Here is a 19,361-nt window from a genome sequence, read left to right as displayed (position 1 = left end):
TCTCTTGTTTGATTTTGAATTCTTCCCTTATCCATATATCTGACAGAAGATTTCTTCCATGCTCCATTAATTTGCTTATGGTTTTACCCTTTATGTCTAAATTGTGTCCCCATTTTGAGCTTATCTTGGTAAACAGTGCTTTGGGGACTTGCTTATGAGAAGGATCTTGTGATTCCCTGGTCTAGATTCTGAGTGATCATATGTTCAGAGCTCCCCGACTGCTCAGATCTTAAGGCTCTCTCTGTCCAGGGATGTATGTAAAGTATATAGTTGATTCAGGCAGTCAGAGCCCTGTCTGTTGGTCTTTATTTCTTTTCTTGTATTTTCTGTTTGTATTTTCTCTGAAGTTCAGGGTGCTGACTTTTCCCCTGCACTAATGAATGTAATTTAAAAAGATTGTTGACCTTTTAAACAGCTATCTTTCCTGTTAGTAAAACAGATCTAAGAACCTGTGCTAGCAGTCATCCTGGGTATACCAGTGTATTGTCGCTACAACTTCTTAGAAGATACAGGGACAGAAATAGCCATGTTGAGTTGGTGAGTCAATAAACATTTATTAAGTGTCTGCTGTGTGCCAGGCCTTGTGCTAAAGAAGCCTGTCTAGGCAGAAGATGGGAGGGCCCCTAAGGCAAGAAATTGAGAATGTAACCCTCTGATAATAAATATCATATGATGCATAACACAAAGGAATATAGAATTGTATGTGGCGTATGTATCACCCTGAACTTTGGAGAGGATGTGGGTCAAAGTTGCTTAGGATGAACAGGCAAGGATGGCTTGCAGTCTGTATTGCTAGAAGAAATTGTTGAAACAATGAGATCATAGGTCCATTTGAAAAATGAGTATCTTGATTAAAAAACCATGGTAGGCTTATTCTTTTAAGCCATCAGTCAGTAAATATTAAGGACCTGTTATGTGCCAGGCACTTTGCTAAACTCTAGAGATACAAAAAAAAGGCAAAGATAGTCCCTGCTCTCAAAGAACTTACATTCTAATGGGAGAGACAACATGCAAACAAATGTATACAAAATAAGCTTTATACAGGAAAACTGGAAATAATTTACAGAAGGAGGTCCCTAGAATTAAGAAGGATTGGGAAAGGCTTCGTGTAAAATAAAGGATTTTAGTTGGGACTTGAAGGGAGCCTGGGAAGCCAGTAGATAGAAATGAGGAAGATCATTCTGGCCTGGAGCATGGAGTATCTCACGGGTGTCTGGGGGCCAGTGTCACTGAGTTGAAGAATATGTAGTGGTGAGCAAAGTGAGAGGACTAGAAAGTTAGGAAAGGCCTAGTTAGTTAAGAAAGGCTTTGAACCCCAAATAGAGGGTTTTGTATTTGATCCTGGAAGTCATAGGGCACCGCTGGAGTTTGAGTAGGAGGGTGACATGATTGGCCCTGCACTCCAGGAAAGTCACATACATGGCTGAATGGAGGATGGTTTGGAGTGGGGAAAGACTTGAAGGCCAGACTCACCAGGAGGCTATTGCAGTCGTCCAGTTATGAGGTGGGGAAGGCCTCTACCTAAGGCATGAGATGTTGAGATATCAGATGTGGAGGGATGTTGCTGAGATGAAATCCACAGGTCTTGGCAACAGCTTGGATATGGTGGGGTGAGAGTGAGGACTCCTAGGTTGTGGAACTGAGGCTTGGGACGATGATGTCTCCCTCAGTAATAGGGAAGCGGGGAGGGGGAGGGAGAAAGAGTTCCATTTGAGGCTTGTTTAAGGTGTCTGTTGGACATTGAGTTCAAGATTTCCAAAAGGCATTTGCTGATGTGAGACTGGAGGTCAGAGGTTAGGGCAGGATAGGTATGTTTAAATATCATTAGCATAGAAATAATCATTAAACCCATAGGAACTGATGAAGTTACCAAGTGAAGTAGAAGATGGGAGGGCCCAGGCTAGAGGCCTGAGGACACCCACAGTTTGTGGGTGTGACTTGGTTGAGGATCTAAGATATAGTGATCAAATAAGTAGGAAAACCAGGAGAAAGTCGTGTCCCAAAAACATAGAGAAAGGAGAGTAACAAATAAGAGAGAATGAGTGTGCAGCAGCATTGTCAAAGGTTGTATAGAGGTCAAGCCAAATGCCTTTACTTAGGGCGGAGAAGCACGTTTGAAAAACTGGAAAGCAAAAGGGCCGGTCACAGTTACAACTCTTAGAAGGCTTACTCTTTGAAACAAGATTAGATATACAGGAAATAAAGAACAGTCTGAGATGGATTCAGATGCCGCAAATCCTGTTTTAATAGGTAAACTTTTGTCACTAACTTATATCTAGGATACACTTACATTCTCCATTGTATTATCTGCTTTGGTGAATGTGAAACTTTCTGGATTAACTCAATGAATCTGTCCCCCAGTTTGGTGATAAATGAGATAAATTTCAGTGTAGGGGGAAGGGCCCTGGCTTGGGAGGCAGGACCAGGGTCAGACTCTCCATCTCATTTATTTATGTGACCTTGGACATCTTTTTCCTTTTCAGTAAAATAAGGAACCTAGACTAGATGGCCTGTGAGCTCCTCCCTGCCTCTAGTCTGTGATCCTTTGATTCCTACTTTGTGTATCCTGACTTCCATTAAAAATACTCCCTAATGGAGCAATAGATTAGGGTAAATTATGTCATATAAAAGAGGCAAGAGAAAGTTTACAATGGAGGGGAAGAGCAGGAAGGTAAAAGGGAATGGGACAACCTGATTCTCATTGAATTTGGCCTAAGGAGGGAATAACATACACACTCAATTGGGTATCTTACCCTACAGGAAAATAGAGGGGTAGGGGATAGGAAGGGGAATGATAGAAGGGAGGGCAGACTGGGGGAGAGGGTAGTTAGAAGCAAACATTTTTGAAAAGGGATAGGATCAAAGGAGAAAATAGAATAAGTGGGGGGGGTGGGATATGATAGAGGGAAATATAGTTAGTCTTTCACAATATAGCCACTATGGAAATTATTTGGGTAACTACACATGTACAATCTATATTGAATTGCTTATCTTCCCAGTGGGTCTGGGTAAGGAGGAAAGAAGGGAAAAAAATCTGGAACTCAAAGTTTTAAAAACAAATGTTTAAAAATTTGTTTTTTACATGCAACTGGGAAATAAGATATACAGGTACTGGTGGTATAGAAACCCATCCTGCCCTACTAGAAAGTTAAGGGGGTGAAGGGGGAAGATATAAGAGAGAACATATTGGGGGAAGGGGTATTCAGTAGGCTTGCTATTTTGGGGTGGAGGTAGGGGAAAGACGGGGAGAGAAAAAATTGTAACTCAAAATCTTGTGGAAATGAATGTTGAAAACTAAAAATAAAAAAGTTAAAAAAAATTTAAATAATAAATAAAATTTAAAAAAATACTCCCTTAGAACAGAACAAGGAGACAGTCTTAGTCCGCTCAGCATTTTAAATCAACAGTAGCAAAGGATATTACACAATTCAGTAAGTGACCAAACAGTGAGTAAGAATCAGATGACAGGGGGAGTTGCAAATTAACATAGCTCTTCTTTAGTGTTTACATTCTGAGTAATACATTTGAAAAGGCATCTTTTTTTTTCCCCTAGGAGATTGAAAAAAGTTTGCTTGCATGATTTGGTACTTCTTTGGAGTAAAGATCATAAACATAAAATAACCTGTATATTAAAACATATGGTACTCAGATCTTAACAGAATTCATGTAGAAGTCGAGAAGCAGGTCTGGTATAGTAATTCCCAGGAATTTTCTGGCTAGAAACATTTCAGCATTTGACTGTTTCATAATATTCCTCTAACTCTTGTTAGTTGTGTGTTAGCCTCTGCTTTTGACCCATGAAAATGTGACTTTGCCTTTTCTCCTATTTTTGATCTTCTGCCTGATTTTCATGTTTAACATGAATATTACATAAATGAGTAAATCTATAAAGCACTTTTATTCTATAGAAGCTTTTGTGAAGAAAATATTGTTTCTGTCCCTTAGAGTTGAATTTATCTAATTAAATTATTTAGGTAACCAGTATAGCACTAGAGCAGGAATCTTGTCCATATTTGAGTTTTATTGGTGCTCATTTTTCTTACTTTCAGAAGGATCTTGGGAAACTTGCTTGTAACATCATTCATTTTTCTTCCCTTTTCCTTCTCTCATAGTCAGTAGTCAGTAGCCTCTTCAGTTCTGAGTGTCCTCATATGTAAGACAGGAATAGTAATCCTCTTCACAGGGATGTTGTGAGTATCAAATAAGATTATGGTGGCACTTTGAACAAGTGTAAAACAATATAAATGTCACTTAAGTGGATATTGAGAAAGATTTTTAGAGAGAAATGCAAGCTTTCTTTAAGTCTTTAATCAGTTTTGGTTAATGTGTTTCCTAGTTTGTGTATTATTATTCTAATATTTTAGCAGTAGATGGAGTATTGAAAAAACTAGATGAAGAATAAGTGATAAGAAAAACAAACTTGGTCAGAGAAAGCTGTGGTGCTAGCCAAGTGGAAGATGGTGGTTTTATTAACTATTGAGATTGCTTAAAATGTGACAATCTTGTTCCTTTTCGGTGGAAAGCTATCATACCTTAAAAAAGTGAACACAGTTCAGATTTTATCGGTTGTTAGTTTGTATTCATACTTGTGAAGACCCTTAGCCCATGTAGGAAAGATCTTTTTGTAACTGATAACTAAAATTTATTTCTCAGTAAGTAGTAGGTTTTAGATGCCATTCTTCCTTTACATTCAGACTGATTGTGTCTGATGGAAGGAATGTTCCTTGCTTCCTTCTCTCCTTCCTTCCTTCCTTCCTCCCTGGAGTCACACACAGTTCAGTATTTGAGACCCAATTTGAGCTGAGGTCCTCTTGACTCCAGGGCTGGTATCATTGTGCCACCAAGCTGCTGTATGGAGCTGAACTCTATCTTTCTCTCTACATCCTTCCCTTTACCAGACATCTCTCTCAGTGTCTCATGTTGGATCTTGGCATTGTCTTGAACTCTTCTTCCTCATCGCACACATCCAGTCAGTTGCCAGATCTTGCCGTTTCATCCTTTGCAGTATTTTATACCTGACCTCTCTCCCACTCACCTAGCTGTCACATTGGTTCTGGCCTTCTTCACTGCTCACCCAGATTCTTACAGCAGCTTCTTCATTGGTCTCTAGTCTCTCTAGTTCATTCTCCATGCTTGGCAGTAGCTGAGTGATTTTTTTCCTTAAGAGCAGCTATATCTTTGTGACTTACCTATTAATCAATTCCTGTGGCTTCCTATCTCTTCAAGGATAAAATAGAAACTCCTTTATTTAGTTTATGAATTCCTGCTTATATTTTAAAACCCTGTACATCCTGACCCCAGCCTAAGTTTTCAGCCTTCCTCTTTCCACATTCTGCAGCCCAGCCAAACTGACTTTCTCTTTTGTCCACACACACCACATTGCATCTCTCACCTTAGCTTTGTACTAGCTGTCCTCTTGTGCTTAGAATGGCCTCTCCTTTGTTGTTGTTGGGTCATTTTTCAGTTTTGTCCATCTCTGTGACCCCATTTGGGGTTTTCTTGGCTAAGATATTGGAGTGGTTTGCCATTTTCTTCTGCAGCTCATTTTACAGATGAGAAAACTGAGGCAAACAGGGTTAAGTGACTTGCCCAGAGTCACAAAACTAGTGTCTGAGGCTGTATTTGAAATCAGGTCTTCTTGCTTCCAGCCCTGGCACACTATCCAGTATGCTACCTACCTGTCCTCCCTCCTTACGTTTACCTAATAATATCTTCTTTTCACATAAGGTGCATATCATCCACCGTCTTCTGCAGGAAGCCTTTCCTGATTCAGCCCCTCCCCCCCAAAGCTGTTAGTGTCCTACTGCCTAAACAGCTTTGTATGTAATTACTTTGAATGTATTTGTTTTGGCTTTACAATTTTGCTGCTTGCATTTTTATATGTTTTTATTTCCCTCATTAGAATGTAAATTCATTGCAAATAGGGTTTGTTTCACTCTTGGTACTTGTGTCTTGCAGTACTTGAGAGGGTGCTAACAAATACTTGTCAATTTTGATATGATTCAAAACACAGACAGCATTTCTCTTAGCAACAGTTGCAGTAATAGCTTCAAAGGAAGTATTGTTGGCCAAAAAACTTGGCTGAAAGCCAGTTTAATTCTTAACTGGCTTTCCCCCCTTTTTTTATTTAAGGTACCTTGCATCTAATTAGTCTGTTTAATAATACCTTATTCAAAGATTGACATTCATCTAGACTCTTAGAGTACTTGAAGTAATGAATAATTCTTATAATAATCCATTAGGTAGAAAGGAACCAGATGAGTAGTATTATTATTTTATCACTGAGGGAATTAAGATATTTTTATAACCAGTTATTTCTGAGCTTGAGGTAGGGCCCAAGAGCTAGGCTGTAGAAACAGATAGAAGGTGAAGGTAAAAGACTCTACTCTTGGCTAGGAGTCTCTTCCCCCCTCCATCCTCCTCTCAGCTGTCGCACGAATCTTCCGAAAGCACAAGTCTGACTGTGACACACCCCCACTCAAACTCCAGTGGCTCCAGGGTCAAATATAAGAACTTTACTCCTCCCCCACTCTCCCTACATACTCTGCCATCCAGTGACACTGGCTTCTGGCTTCCTCCATCTCCCACTCTGAGCATTTTCTCTGAACTGTCTCTCATGTCTGCAACATTTTACCTCCTCATCTCTGCCTCCTGGCTTCTTCAGGTCTCAGCTCAAGTCCCACCTTGTCTAGAAGTCTTTCCCAGTCCTTAATCTTAGTGTTTTCCCTGAGATTATCCCCAGGTGATCCTGTCACTATCCTGTTTCTGCATAGTTGTTTTCCACATTTCACAGAGATCTTTAAGGGCAGGGATTGATTTTGCTAGTCTTCGTATGCCCAGCTCTGAGCACAGTGCCTGGCACATAGTAAGTGTTATAAGTGTTTATTGACTTGATTTGGCTGTGCGGCAAATTCATGGTATTTTGATATGTGAGACCCACGTTCCTCTTCCCCTTTCTCAAAAATCTTTAGCAAAGGCCCATTTCTAGTCAGAAAAGTGCTGGATTTGGAATTAGTAGAATTTTACACTCTCTCTTTCCTTATATGTGTGTGTGTGTGTGTGTGTGTGTGTGATGTAGAGAGCTTAAAATGAGTAAAAAAAAAGATTAAGTATTTTTAAATTCTGCCACTGAGAAGACAATGATATTATAATTTATGTTTTTTTATTTTTCTTCTCAAAATCAAGCATATAGATAAGTTAAAGAGAACTTGATTAAACACCTCCTATGTGGAAAAAACCCTGTCTTATGTATTAGGTATATGAAGATTGAACCCAAACCTTGTTCTCAAGGAGTTTATAATCAAATTGAGTTTACATAAGTTTGATTTCTGCCCTGAGTAATCATTCAGCCCCTCCTGAAATATCATGGTCACAGAAATTGTTATAGCATTTTAATATGTCAGTCTTGATGAGCAAGGGCAATTTGTGTTTGACAAGGTGAAATAAAACTACAGATAACTATCAAAAGATACATGTTCCTGGTTTATGGACCCACATGTTCCTTATGAGATTAAATTGTTCCCTGTGGAAATTAGACAATCTAATTGAAAATCAGAGATACAGCCTTCATTCTGGGGTTTTTTTTTTTTACCCAATTAATAAATGGTCACTACAGTAAAATTTACCATTTATTGTAATGTTCATTTCGTAAAGTCTTAAATCTTGTACACTAAGTTTTACAAATTATTGAAATAGAGTAGAAGAGGCATGGTTTCATGAAATCGTAAGTCATTTTTGTGTCTTCATTATGTACTCTGTACTTATAACCAAAGGGAACAACAAAAAACATCTGCCCTCATTAGTAGTCGCTACTCTTCAGTTAGGAGTCGAGGGAAGCTTTTTAAAAATTTTTTAAAAAAGTATTCTTTTCCTTTATTTTTAAAAATCACACACACACATATGTATTCAGTTAGCAGAATTCTGTCTTTTCAGTTTCTTTTGACTCTGTGCCATGGAAAGCAAAAGAAAAAATGCCTGTTACAAACATATTATCAAGCAAAGCAAATTTCCATGTGTCAAGAGATGGGTAGCATTTTTTATCATTAGTTCTCTGGTCATTCATTACATTGATCTGTATTTCCAGTTTTTCACAGTTTGTTTTTACCATATTTTTGTCATTGTCTAAATTGTTCTGCTGGTTCTGTTCAGTTCTTTTCTTTCTTTTCAATTCTGTTCTTTCTCTGTTCATAGAAATCTTCCCAGATTCTCTGAAACCCTCTTCTTTCATCATTTCTTGCAACATGATAGTATTATTCCACATTTATTTATGACAATTTGGTTAGCCATTTCTCAGTTTATGGAACCTTTTTAGATTCCCATTCTTTGCCACCTCAAAAAGAGGCATTAATATTTTTGTACATCTTTAGAGTTTTTTTTGATTAGGACTAAATTAATTTACTCTTCCTCTAAATGTCCTCTTCTCCCATTCTTCACTTTTCCTCCAGTTTCCCTGTTGAGTGAAATGTATTTCTGTGTCCAACTCTGTGTGTATGTATTGTCTTTCTTTGACCAGTTCCATGAAATGATTTTGAAGTGTCCTCCCCCACTGACTCCCTTCTCCTTGTTTGTATAGATGTCTACTTGCCCACTTTCATTATATGAGATGATTTTCCCTAAAACTTCCTTCTGCTCTCCTCCCTCCACCACCATTGTATTCCTCTTCTCTCTTTCTGTTCTTCTCTTAAAGTCATCAAGACATAACTGAACCATTCCCAGGCTTTGTCTAATTAAACTTCCCTCTAAGAACCTTGATGATAGGGTTCAGAGGGGATATATATCATTTCCATATATTTAAATGTAAGAAATTTCTCTGTTTAGTCAATTATCATTATTCATGTTTATTGTTTTATATTTCTCTTTATTCCTGTATTTGAACTTCATCATTTTTACTCAACTATGATCTGTTCCATTAAGAATGCTTGGAAGTCCTCTGTTTCATTAAAGGTCATTTTCCCCCTGTAGGATTATACTCAGCTTTGCTGGGTAAATTATTTTTATCTGTAAACCCATATACTTTGCCTTCTGGAATATCACATTCCAACCTCTCCTTTACTTTATATTGGTGGTTGCTGAATTGTGTGTGATTCTAACTGTGGCTCCTTGATACTTGAATTCTATCTATTTGCAGTATTTTTTCTTTGACCTGACAGCTGTGGATTTTGGCTATGATGTTCTGGGAATTTTCATTTACTTATTTGAGGAGGCAGACAGTGGATTCTTTCTATCTCTACTTTGCCTTCTGGTTTTAAGAGATTTGAATAGTTTTTCTTTTAAGATTTCTTGAAACACAAGATGTCTAAACTCTTCTTTTGGTCTTAGGGTTCAGAGAGATCAGTGATCTAAATTTTTTTTCTTCATTCTGTTTTCCAGGTCATTAATTTTTGTTTAGATACTTAACTTTTTTTTTTTTTGCCTTTTGGAGGGCAATTGGGGTTAATTAACTTGCCCAAGGTTACACGGCTAGTGTTTTTGTGTGGGTGTTAAGTGTCTGAGGCCAGAACTCCTGACTCTGAACTAAGGTCCTCCTGACTCTGGGGCCGGCGCTTTACTCACTGCACAACCTAGCCACCCCTCTTCTTTTTTTTCAGTCTTTTAACTTTGTTTTAATATTTCTTGTTGTCTCATGGAGTCATTGGCTTCCATTCTAATTTTCAGGGAGTTGACTTGGACAGGACTTTGTACCTCTTGTGCTAAATTGTTCCATTCTAATTATTTCTTCCATTGCTCTCATTTCTTTTCCTATTTTTTCATCAAGTGCTTTTATTTTATTGATAACATTTTCTAGCTTTCTCTCTCTCTCTTTTTTTTAAAATATTCTTTCTTTTCTAGGAATTCTATTTGAATTTGAGCTTGGACTGTGTTTTTCAAATCGAAGCTTTGCGTATTGGTTTAAGAGACATTTTTTTTCTCTATGTGTCTTGAGTTTCCTTGCCATCATAACTCTTTATGATGGTATTCTCTTTGTTGGTTCATTCTTCCAGCCTACTTCCTTGGACTTTGGACTTGATATTAGGACTGGGTTTTGCACCTTCCTAGAGGGAAGGTCTGAAATAGTCCTCTTACTGCTTCCTTGGGCAAAGTCTGATGCTCTCCTCCAAGTTTGAGCTCTCCAAGTTCCTAGGTTTCAATCTTAGCAACAGCAGGATGCAGCTGGACTTGGACACTGGAAAAGTTCATAGTGACAGAACTGTGGGTTTCTCTTTGGTCTGGTATTCCTTCCCAGATTATTGTTCTGCAAGTTTTAGATTGGTCTTGAACTGAAGAACCACTCTGCTCTTGGGGGCTGAACCTCACTACTGCTGCTTTCTTTTGAACTTTCTCCTTTCTCTGTACATCCCCCACATCTCTCTACTTGAGAACCACACCTTGGCTCTTCTCTCCTTCTAGTCTGTCCTGTATTTGTGACTCACATTTGAGTAATTGTTCCTGACATTGCCTTTGACATCTGTTGTTCGTCCTTTGTTCTTGAAGAGAACTCATGACATCTCGAAGGTGACTTGACTTTCGACACAGTTGCATTTAAGTGAGGCAGAGCTAAGCAAAATAATCAGCTTCATTATCTCCTTCAGAGTCTTCAAAGTTCAGTTGCAAGACAAAGGTCAAGATGACTGATGATGGCATGGGCAGCAGTAGATGACCTTGGTCTTTCTAAATTAAGGTCTTTCTCAGGCCTCACTTAATCTGAGACAACCACCCATCCAATAACTAAGGATTAGTTAAGAATTGAGACAAAAGATGGTCAAATTTACCATCACAAAAATAATTAGTGTAGAAAGGGAAGACCTTCCAAGTTTCCAGCCAGAACAGAAAACAGTTGCTATTTACTTAAGCCATCAAAACCTAAACAGCAAGCCATAGAGACTTGGTCTGGGGCTATTATTCAATGTTCAGTGAAAGCCAGAGTGATTTGGACTTAAAGGGTAGTCAAGTAGCTCCATTTGAAACACTATGGGCTGGTCCAGAGAATCATGGAATTACTTTAAAACTGTTATTATGAACATGTTTAATATGATTGTACATGGATAGCCTATTATCAAGTTGTTTGCTGTCTTGGAGAGAGTGGGGAGGGAGAGAAGGAGGAAAAAATTTGGAACTCAAAATCTTATAAAAGTGAACATTGGAAACTATCTTTACATGTAATTGGAAAAAATAAAATACTATTAAGTGAGGGAAAAACATTTTTTTAAACCTTGTTTTTTCAGAATTTTATTGAAAGAAATCATGACTGTAAAATGCACAAGGACAAAAAAGTAAATTGTCCTAGATTTAAAATCTAGTCCCTAAACCCCAAAATAAGTAACCAAAAATTATATTCCTATGGACAGAACACCCACATGTAAGGATATGGCACCCCAAGTGGAGATAGGGATCGCACATGGTAAGGGGCTGTAGTTGTGTGCGGCTGCAAGGGAGGCAGAACAGAACGACATCTCTAACCTCATCTTTCCCCACCCTTCTCCAAGAGAGAATTTCATTCCTGCTAGGTGCTTTTTTCAGAGCTAGTTCTGGGAGTCTGCCAGTCCTCAGTTCTTCCAGGTTGGCATGATTGAAGGAGAGGAGTGGTCACCTCTCTCTTGGTCTGTGAGCATTCTTCTCTGGCCTCGATCCATGACCAGGGTCCCTTTGCACTACCCGTAAAAGGTGAATAATAATTGTCCCTACCTCCCAGGGTCAACTGAATGGGCTGTGGGTGTTGGAACTCTTCTTGAAGATGAGCAAGGCAGGGGAACCCACCACCATTCCAGTATCTTTGAACAAACCTTACTTCAAATGATCCTCTGAAAAACTACTGAAGGTCTTTAAATGTCAGACACAGACCAGAGGCAGATGAGGGTAAGTTTAATGTGGAACAGAGAACAGAAATTAAGGTGGCAAGATAGAAAGAATTAGTGACAAGTTTGTGAACTTCCGCATGACCATCACTGCACTCATTGTAAAGTCCACAAGTCAGCATTTGCTCATAAGTGCTTACTATTTGCTGGGCATTGTGCGAATTACAGATTTCACAGATGACCAAACTGAGACAGGCTAAATGGCTCAGCAGTGTGCTGGGAGGTGCCTGGGGCCTCTCCTTGTGCTGGTGCACTCTCTCCAGGGCACTAGACATGCTCCTGACCAGACCTGGCCCCTCAGACCTCTCAGTCTGTCGGCCTTTGCCCATTGCCATTGTGGTTAGTTTTATAGATCTGTTTGGGAAAATTGTGGGGGCACTATGGGAGTGCGGTGGGGGGGTGGCTCTCTGGGCTGCTTTCTACAACTGCCCTCTTGGCTCCGCCTCCTTTATTTTGGTTTCTACAATACAGTGTACCTCTTTTCAGTATTGGTAACTTCTTTGCACTCTAATTTTGGGAATGAGGAGTGAACAGAAATGGGTAGATTGTATCTGTGACTGTAATCACAATGGCTACAGTTTTTATAATGCTTTATGGTTTGCAAAGCACTTTACACACGTTAATTCATTCAATCCTCTCACCAATTCTGTGAGCCAGGTGTTGTTATCATCATCCCTATGTTATGAGTGAGGCAGCGCAGTCTGAGAATACGTGACTTGCCCAGGGTCCCAGAGTGCATGTCTGAGATAGGCTTCTGATTTCCAGCCTTCCGTCTTCCATGCTTCGGAACTTCCTGCAGACCTCTAGTATTAATGTTGTTGAAGTCAAAGTGGGGGGGGGCAAACTCAGACATCTGAAATGTTGAACCAAAGCATCGAATTGTGGTAAATTACGACTTTAAATGGAAGTTTGACTTTTTGGAGATTCCACTGTTTTCTCAGTGATTTAGACTCAATCTAAACTTGAAAGGTCTCTCCTTTTGGCTCTTTCTTCTCCCCCCTTATTTGATTTCTGTAATTAAAAAAATTAAATTAAAAACAAATTCTGATTTGTCTCACTTCTGTAACATCCCTTAAGTCAGTCTCTTTCTTTTCATTCCCATTACCACTTGCCCTAGTTCAGGCCTTCACCAGTCACCTCTCACCTGAACTATTGCAAAAGAGCCTCCTAAGCTAGTCTTCCCAGCTGTGTTCTCTGCCTGATCCAGGACACCCTTTACATTGCTCCCCACATAATCTTCTTAATCAGAGGTGTCAAAGAGAAGGTCACTCCTGACTGCTGCCAACCAGATTAAAATGTTGTTGGAAAATATTTAACAATAAAAACACAATTAAACATAGATGATGTTAATGTGTAGTTTCCTAAGTCAGTATGCAGTCTGTGGGAATTTTTATGTATGGTTGGATTTAATGTCTCCTGTTCCTATTTATTTTGACACCACTACTCCTAATGTACTCTGATCATTCCATTTCTGGCTCAGAAACCTTAAGCTGCTTTAGCCAATCAGTCAACCTTTATGGGAAATATTAGAGAAGAAGTGAGCAACCTCTTCAGCTCTTTGAGTCACCAACACTGTTGGGCAATGTTTGTGGGTGCTTTTGTGAGCTAGCATTTATTAAGCACTTACTATTTGTCAGGCACTGTGCTAATCCCTGAGGGTACAAAACTAGGCAAAAGACAGTCTCTACTTTCAAGGAGCTCACAGTCCTATGGGGGAGAACAACTATATGCCGGATAAATTGGAAGGAAGGCACTAACATTTAGGCGAATGAAGAAAGGTTCCTACAGCAAGTAGAATTTTAGTTGAGACTTGAAGAAAGCCAGGAAAGTTGAGAGGCAGGGATGAGAGAATTCCAAGCAGAGGGGCAGAGGGTCAGCGGGCAGCTAGTGAAAATTCCCAGAGTTGGGAGATAAAGATCTGTCTCTCTAGGATTCTAGAAGAGTGAATTCCTCGTCTTCATTCCTCCCCTGCTTTCTAACCTGCTGTTTCTATTTATGGAATCACCATTCTTCTAGTTATCTAGGATCAAAATCTCATTCATCATCATCATCAGCTTCATTTTCCTCATCCTTTGACAGCTAATCACTCACCATGTCCTAGGTTTTCTGCCTACCAAGCAGCACTCTGTTAGGTAAGAAGGGTGCAAATGCTGGCACCAAATTAATCTCTGCTTTCAAAGAGTTTACACGTTTATATTTGCAGAACAAATACAAAATAAATGTAAGGAAGTGAAGGAGGGCACTGTCAGCAGTTGTGGTTCAGGAAAGACTTTGCTTAAAGATGTGAACCATACAGTTGTGCAAAGAGCAGTAGTATGTAATGAGTAATTTGGGGTCATGTAGTTGTGAGGGGCTTTAAAAGTAAAACAGGAATTTATGTTTGATCCTAGAGGTAATATAGCAAATCGGTACAATTTAGTGAGGGGGGGAGGGGGCGCCGACATGATCAGATCTGCTTTAATGAAAATTCCTTTGACACCTTTGTGGAGGATACTTTGTAGTGAGAGAAGACTTGGGGCAGGGAGACCACCGAAATGGGCATTGTAGTATTATACTCATTCTGACACCTCAGTATCTTATGCTTCTGTTTCTTCTTTCCTTGAGGACAAGAGAATGGGTATCACCTCCAGAACTTTGCATGATATCTTGCCTGTAGTAGAGACAGCTCCATTCATATCAATTCTGTACTTTTAGTAATTCCCTATTGCTTACTGAATTACAAACTCCTTAACTTCTATTCAAGACTCTACAATTTGGATCCAATCTCCCTTTCCGGGTTTCTCTTGCACTGTTTCTTGTACAAAGTCTCTATGCTTCAGTCAAATTGGCTTACCCAGCATTTTCAGAACTTGACCATCCTTTTGTCTTTTTGTGCCTGTACATGGGATATAATACTCTTCTCTCCATGCTGAAAGTATCCCTACACTCCTTAGATCTGTTATTTCTTATACCTCTCTTGTGCACTAATTTTTGTCATAGTTATTTCTGTTCCATGTGATTTCCCCTTGGTCCTGGTTCAAGGTTTAAAATCATGGGATAGCCAGAGAATTATCAATTTTTAGAGGAGGGAGGGGTTTGATGTTAACTCTTTTCATTTTACTGTTTGTGTTGGAGTGAACACACTTCATGATGTAATAGAATAATGAGGACAGATAGCTGGGATTCTAAATCTGCCTTTCCCTCTCCATCACTAGTTATGTGACCCAGGCAACTTGCATGTGTCCTTTTGAGCCTTCATTTCCTTTTCTGTAGAATGAGGGAGTTGGGCTAGACAACCTCTAAGATACCTTCTAATTCTTAGCATTCTGTATTCTAAGCAATTCTTAAAAATTAGTACACTGTATTTAACTTGATCCTACTCACAGCAGATTAGATTTTATGATTCTGTTTAGAGATACATGTTTTTCATCTTTTGCTAGCTCTTCATTTACACAAAATTCTGCAGCACCTGCAGGCCATCAGTGATCAGCAGTGACAGACTATGGAGTCTACCTGATTCAGAGAAGGGTGAACGATGTCTCAGCTAAGGCACTTTCCTATTTGCATAGAGTTAGATGAGCCCAGCTTCTTGTTTTCCTCTCCTCTTTTCCTCCGTTTTCACCCTTCTGCATCACCCTGCACTGTTGACACTGTCTTCCTTTCCTCATCTTGGCCTTTGGTAAAACCATTTAGCACTTCATGATGTTCTTTCCAGTGTTTTGGTCCCATAGCCTACCACTGTTCTGGCCTTGTCATGCCTCCCCTTCAGAATCTTCTTCTCATCCACTACCCTCTCTTTTGCTCAAGGGCTGCTGGATGAAACTTGAAAACCACACTTACTCAGTCCACTACAGATTTCTTACATAATTTCGTCCAGGCCTCTTGTCTTCAAAAGTTTTTATAGACTGGTAGTCTGCTAAGGAAAGATAAGTACGTAGTTAAAATGCGATTGCAATAAGGGTACAAAATATTATGGAAAATAACATAAAAATAAGCAAAATCCTATGACAAAGTGTTATAAGAGGGAGAAATCACATCTCACAGAAACTACACTTTTCATCATATTTTCACATTTTTTTTATCTGACTCAATAGCTTTGAGGTAAGTTAGGGATTTTTTTTTTTCAGTTGAAACAGAGACACAAGGAAGTTTAACACATCTATTTACATTTGATGTTCTACTTTTCCAACACTACAAATTATAAAGAACTGGGTGAAACTTTTTTTGGAGGCGGGGGGAGAGAAGAGAGAGTGATCTGAACCTGTGATTTCATCTACCTTATGGGGATCTTTTAGTCTAGCAGGAATAGAGGAATATGGAAATGTTAATGGGATTTCAGATCTTCCCCACCCCTTAATAGGCTGCTTGTGGAGCCCATTAAGGGAAGTTTGCTTAGAGGAGATTCTCTTGTTGGAAGGCTTTCACACCTTTTGCTTATTTTTAATTAGGCACAGAGTCTCAAGCTTGTGATGCCTTCTGGCTCTGAGAAGTGTATATATACTCTAAGTTGGCATTTTGCTTTGGGGGCTAGATTATGAGAAGGATCTTGTGATTTCCCTGGTTGAGATTCTGACTGGCTGTATGTTCAGAGCTCCCTGACTGCCCAAATGTAAAGGCTCTCTTGATCTAGAGATGTATGTAAAGTGTAAAGTTGGTTCAGACATCGAGTCCTCTCTGTCCGTTTTTATTTTCTCTGCTTATATTTTTTTCTGTATTTTCTCTGAAGTTCAGGGTGCTGACTTTTCCCCTGGACTAGTGAATGCAATTAAAAAAGACTGTTGACCCCTTAAACAACAATCTTTCTTAGTAAAGCAAATCTATGAACCTTTGCTAGCAGCCATCCTGGGTGTGCCAGTGTGGTTACTGCTACAAATATGTACACAAATATCTTTGTTTAACATTAGGAGCGTTATTTTCAGAGTCTCCTAAACAGAGTCTTGAAGGCTGTAAATAGACATGGAATGGGGATGAGGGCAAGCAGAATGAGATTGGGGGACAGGGAACAGGGAAGTAGTCCGGTTTTCCCAGAGTGTAGAGTGTATGAAAGGGAGTACGATGAAATGAGGCTGGAAGCTAGGCTGGATCAAGCTTTTATTTTATTGGGGAGGTAATGAGGATGGCTAGAGGTTTTTTGAGATTTCTTTGGCATCCTGAAGGATGGCTTAGAAATGGGGAGAGACTCAGACCAGTAAACTATTTAAGACATTAGTGTACTCCTCCTGTCAAGAAGTGGAAGGCTTTAATAAGTGCCAATGATAACACCTTTATATAGTGCTTTAAATTTACAAAAAGGAGGCCTGGGAAAGACCTTGATTTCAAAAGGCTTCCACATCATCCTGGGCCATGGCCAGATCTTGATTTTTGTCTTGCCACTGCTTTCAGTGACTTCAGAGGAGGCTTCACTTAAATGTAGTTCATCCTGAAATCAAGACATCACTTTCCTGATGGCCTTGGTCCTCTTCTGAGAAGGATGGGCAGCAACACCCACAGCTATCTTTCATTTAAATTCTGCAGGGCTTTTGTTTGTAAGCTTAATTATTTGGTCTAGTTATATACCACCCTACCTTGATCCATCTTCAATTAAAGAACCCTTTAGAGTGTGATCATTGTACCACATATTGTTAGTCTCTATACTTTTTTCCTTCACAGCCAAAGTCCATGTTTTATCACGATAGGAAGATGTGATGATGTGCCAGCAAAGCACCACTCCTGGCAGGTCCTACTAAATTGGAAAGGCCTTGGTAACTGATTATCTTCTATTTAATTGTCAAGGACACTTGTATATCTGAGGCAGCTTAAGTCAGCCTTCCCAATTCCAGTTCCACCAAACAAGGCTGTTGTGAGTCAAGATCTTATGGATAGCCCCTGGGCAGTTTGAGTTGGTTTTGCTTCAGGGAAATCCTCCTGAAATCAGGCTGTGGGCTCTTTGAGTGAAGAATTCATACATATCTTCCACTCTGTGTCTTGAGCAGGGAGCTTCTGAGCTGTGGGAGAGGCTCCCCCCCCCCCCCCCCCCAAGAGCTACTTTGACTCGAGGGTCACTGAATATGGGGGTTTTTTGTAATTGTTTCTCTGAACCCTCAGTCTCCTGGTGTGCCAGGTAAGGAACCCCCTTCTCACATGACTGGTTTAGCTAAGTGTGAAAAAACATCACCGGAAGTTTGGCACCCAATAATAATGCTTTTAGACCATCTATGAAGGCATCAAGGAATTTTGATTTGTATTGGTGGAAAGTGTACCTATACTGATAAAATTCAGTATCTTTGAAGCAACAAATGTTTTCCTTTATTTTCTCTATTTCTGTAGCAGTTGAAGCCATATTTTATGAAGGAAGTAGGCAATCATTTTGATGAATTTGTGACTAGTCTTATTGATAAATCAGCCTCACTGGATATCTCTGGGTCTTCAACATCCTTTGCTGTTCTCAATGGAGGGAAGAATAACCACAGATCTAAGTATGTTTGCTTTTTCTTTCCTCATTAAAACATTTGCCTCATTATTCCCAATTATGGCACTAAACTTCTAAGAGCTCTTTACATACTTAAAATTTCCTGTTCTTTGCCAGGGATCTGAGAAATCCTCCAGAACAAGGAAAGCTTTTTGTTGTAAGAAGATCAATGTTGGAGTGAGTATTATCTTGCATTTATCTATTACAATGGCTATGCTAATGGAACATGTGTCTCAAATTGTATGGAATCTACATTTGGTGATCTCATGTCCTAGTCTCCCTCTTCTCCTATAGGGTCACCAACTTAAATGTTCCATGTGCAATAGCAAATAATAATAATACTGTGTTCTGAACTTAAAAATGGGATTGTCTGGTCAACCATTTATATAGAATATATTACCACTCTTTTAAGAAAATTGTGAGAATACAATTTCAAAAAGGAAATTTTATGTCAGTATCTTAAAACCTTCAGTATGATTTAGTCAATTACTAAAGTTATTCTATAGGGGATTTATAGCCTATAAGTAAGGAGTGAAGTTTCTGACATGACTGGGCCTGAGGAGAACAAACAGCCAGTGTGGAAGTATAACAGACTGGAAAGTGAGGAAAGCGGTTTAGGCTTCTCGTGACATCATGCTTCTGGGCAAGAACTCCCAGGTAATCTCGTTCAGGGATTGGAAGACTGTAGCCTACGGGCCAAATCCAGCCCATGAGCAGAAAATGGTTTTTACATTTTTAAATAGTGGGGGGATTTCAAAAGAAGAATATTTTTTAGCACATGAAGATTACCTGAAATCTAGATTTCACTGTCCATAAATAAAGTTTTATTAGAACACAGCCACATTCATTCATTTACATTTTGTCTCTGGCTGTTTTTGTCTACAAGGGCAGAGTCCTTGTAGCTGCTGCTCAGCCTACTACAAATCTTATTAACACCATTCTAGATCAGTAGCATTTTGAAGGGCATACATATTGCTGCGGGGTGGTTTTTAAAAAATTATCAGTGCATATACCCATGATGCCAAAGCAAGAAAAGAGATAATATTATTTTTTGAACTCAACAATGGACATTTAAATTTTTCTGAATGTGAAGAACTGCATTC

General features: G+C 39.3%; 1 protein-coding gene across 1 annotated transcript in view; it reads left to right on the top strand.

The window, feature by feature from the left end:
- SOAT1 (sterol O-acyltransferase 1) overlaps nucleotides 1-19,361 on the top strand; it is an 85,170-nt gene that overhangs the window by 39,491 nt on the left and 26,318 nt on the right. Inside the window, exons 4-5 of the mRNA XM_069065465.1 lie at nucleotides 18,117-18,265; nucleotides 18,376-18,435. Of these exons, the coding sequence (XP_068921566.1) occupies nucleotides 18,117-18,265; nucleotides 18,376-18,435 (209 nt within the window). The remainder of the gene's footprint in view (nucleotides 1-18,116; nucleotides 18,266-18,375; nucleotides 18,436-19,361) is intronic.

The sequence above is a fragment of the Petaurus breviceps genome, unplaced genomic scaffold (assembly GCF_028583685.1).
Source record: "Petaurus breviceps papuanus isolate PSGF00001 unplaced genomic scaffold, PetGlider_PUasm1.0 90692, whole genome shotgun sequence".
Lineage (NCBI taxonomy): Eukaryota > Metazoa > Chordata > Mammalia > Diprotodontia > Petauridae > Petaurus > Petaurus breviceps.
Note: the sequence above shows the minus strand (reverse complement) of the source record. Positions and strands in the feature narration are given on the sequence as shown.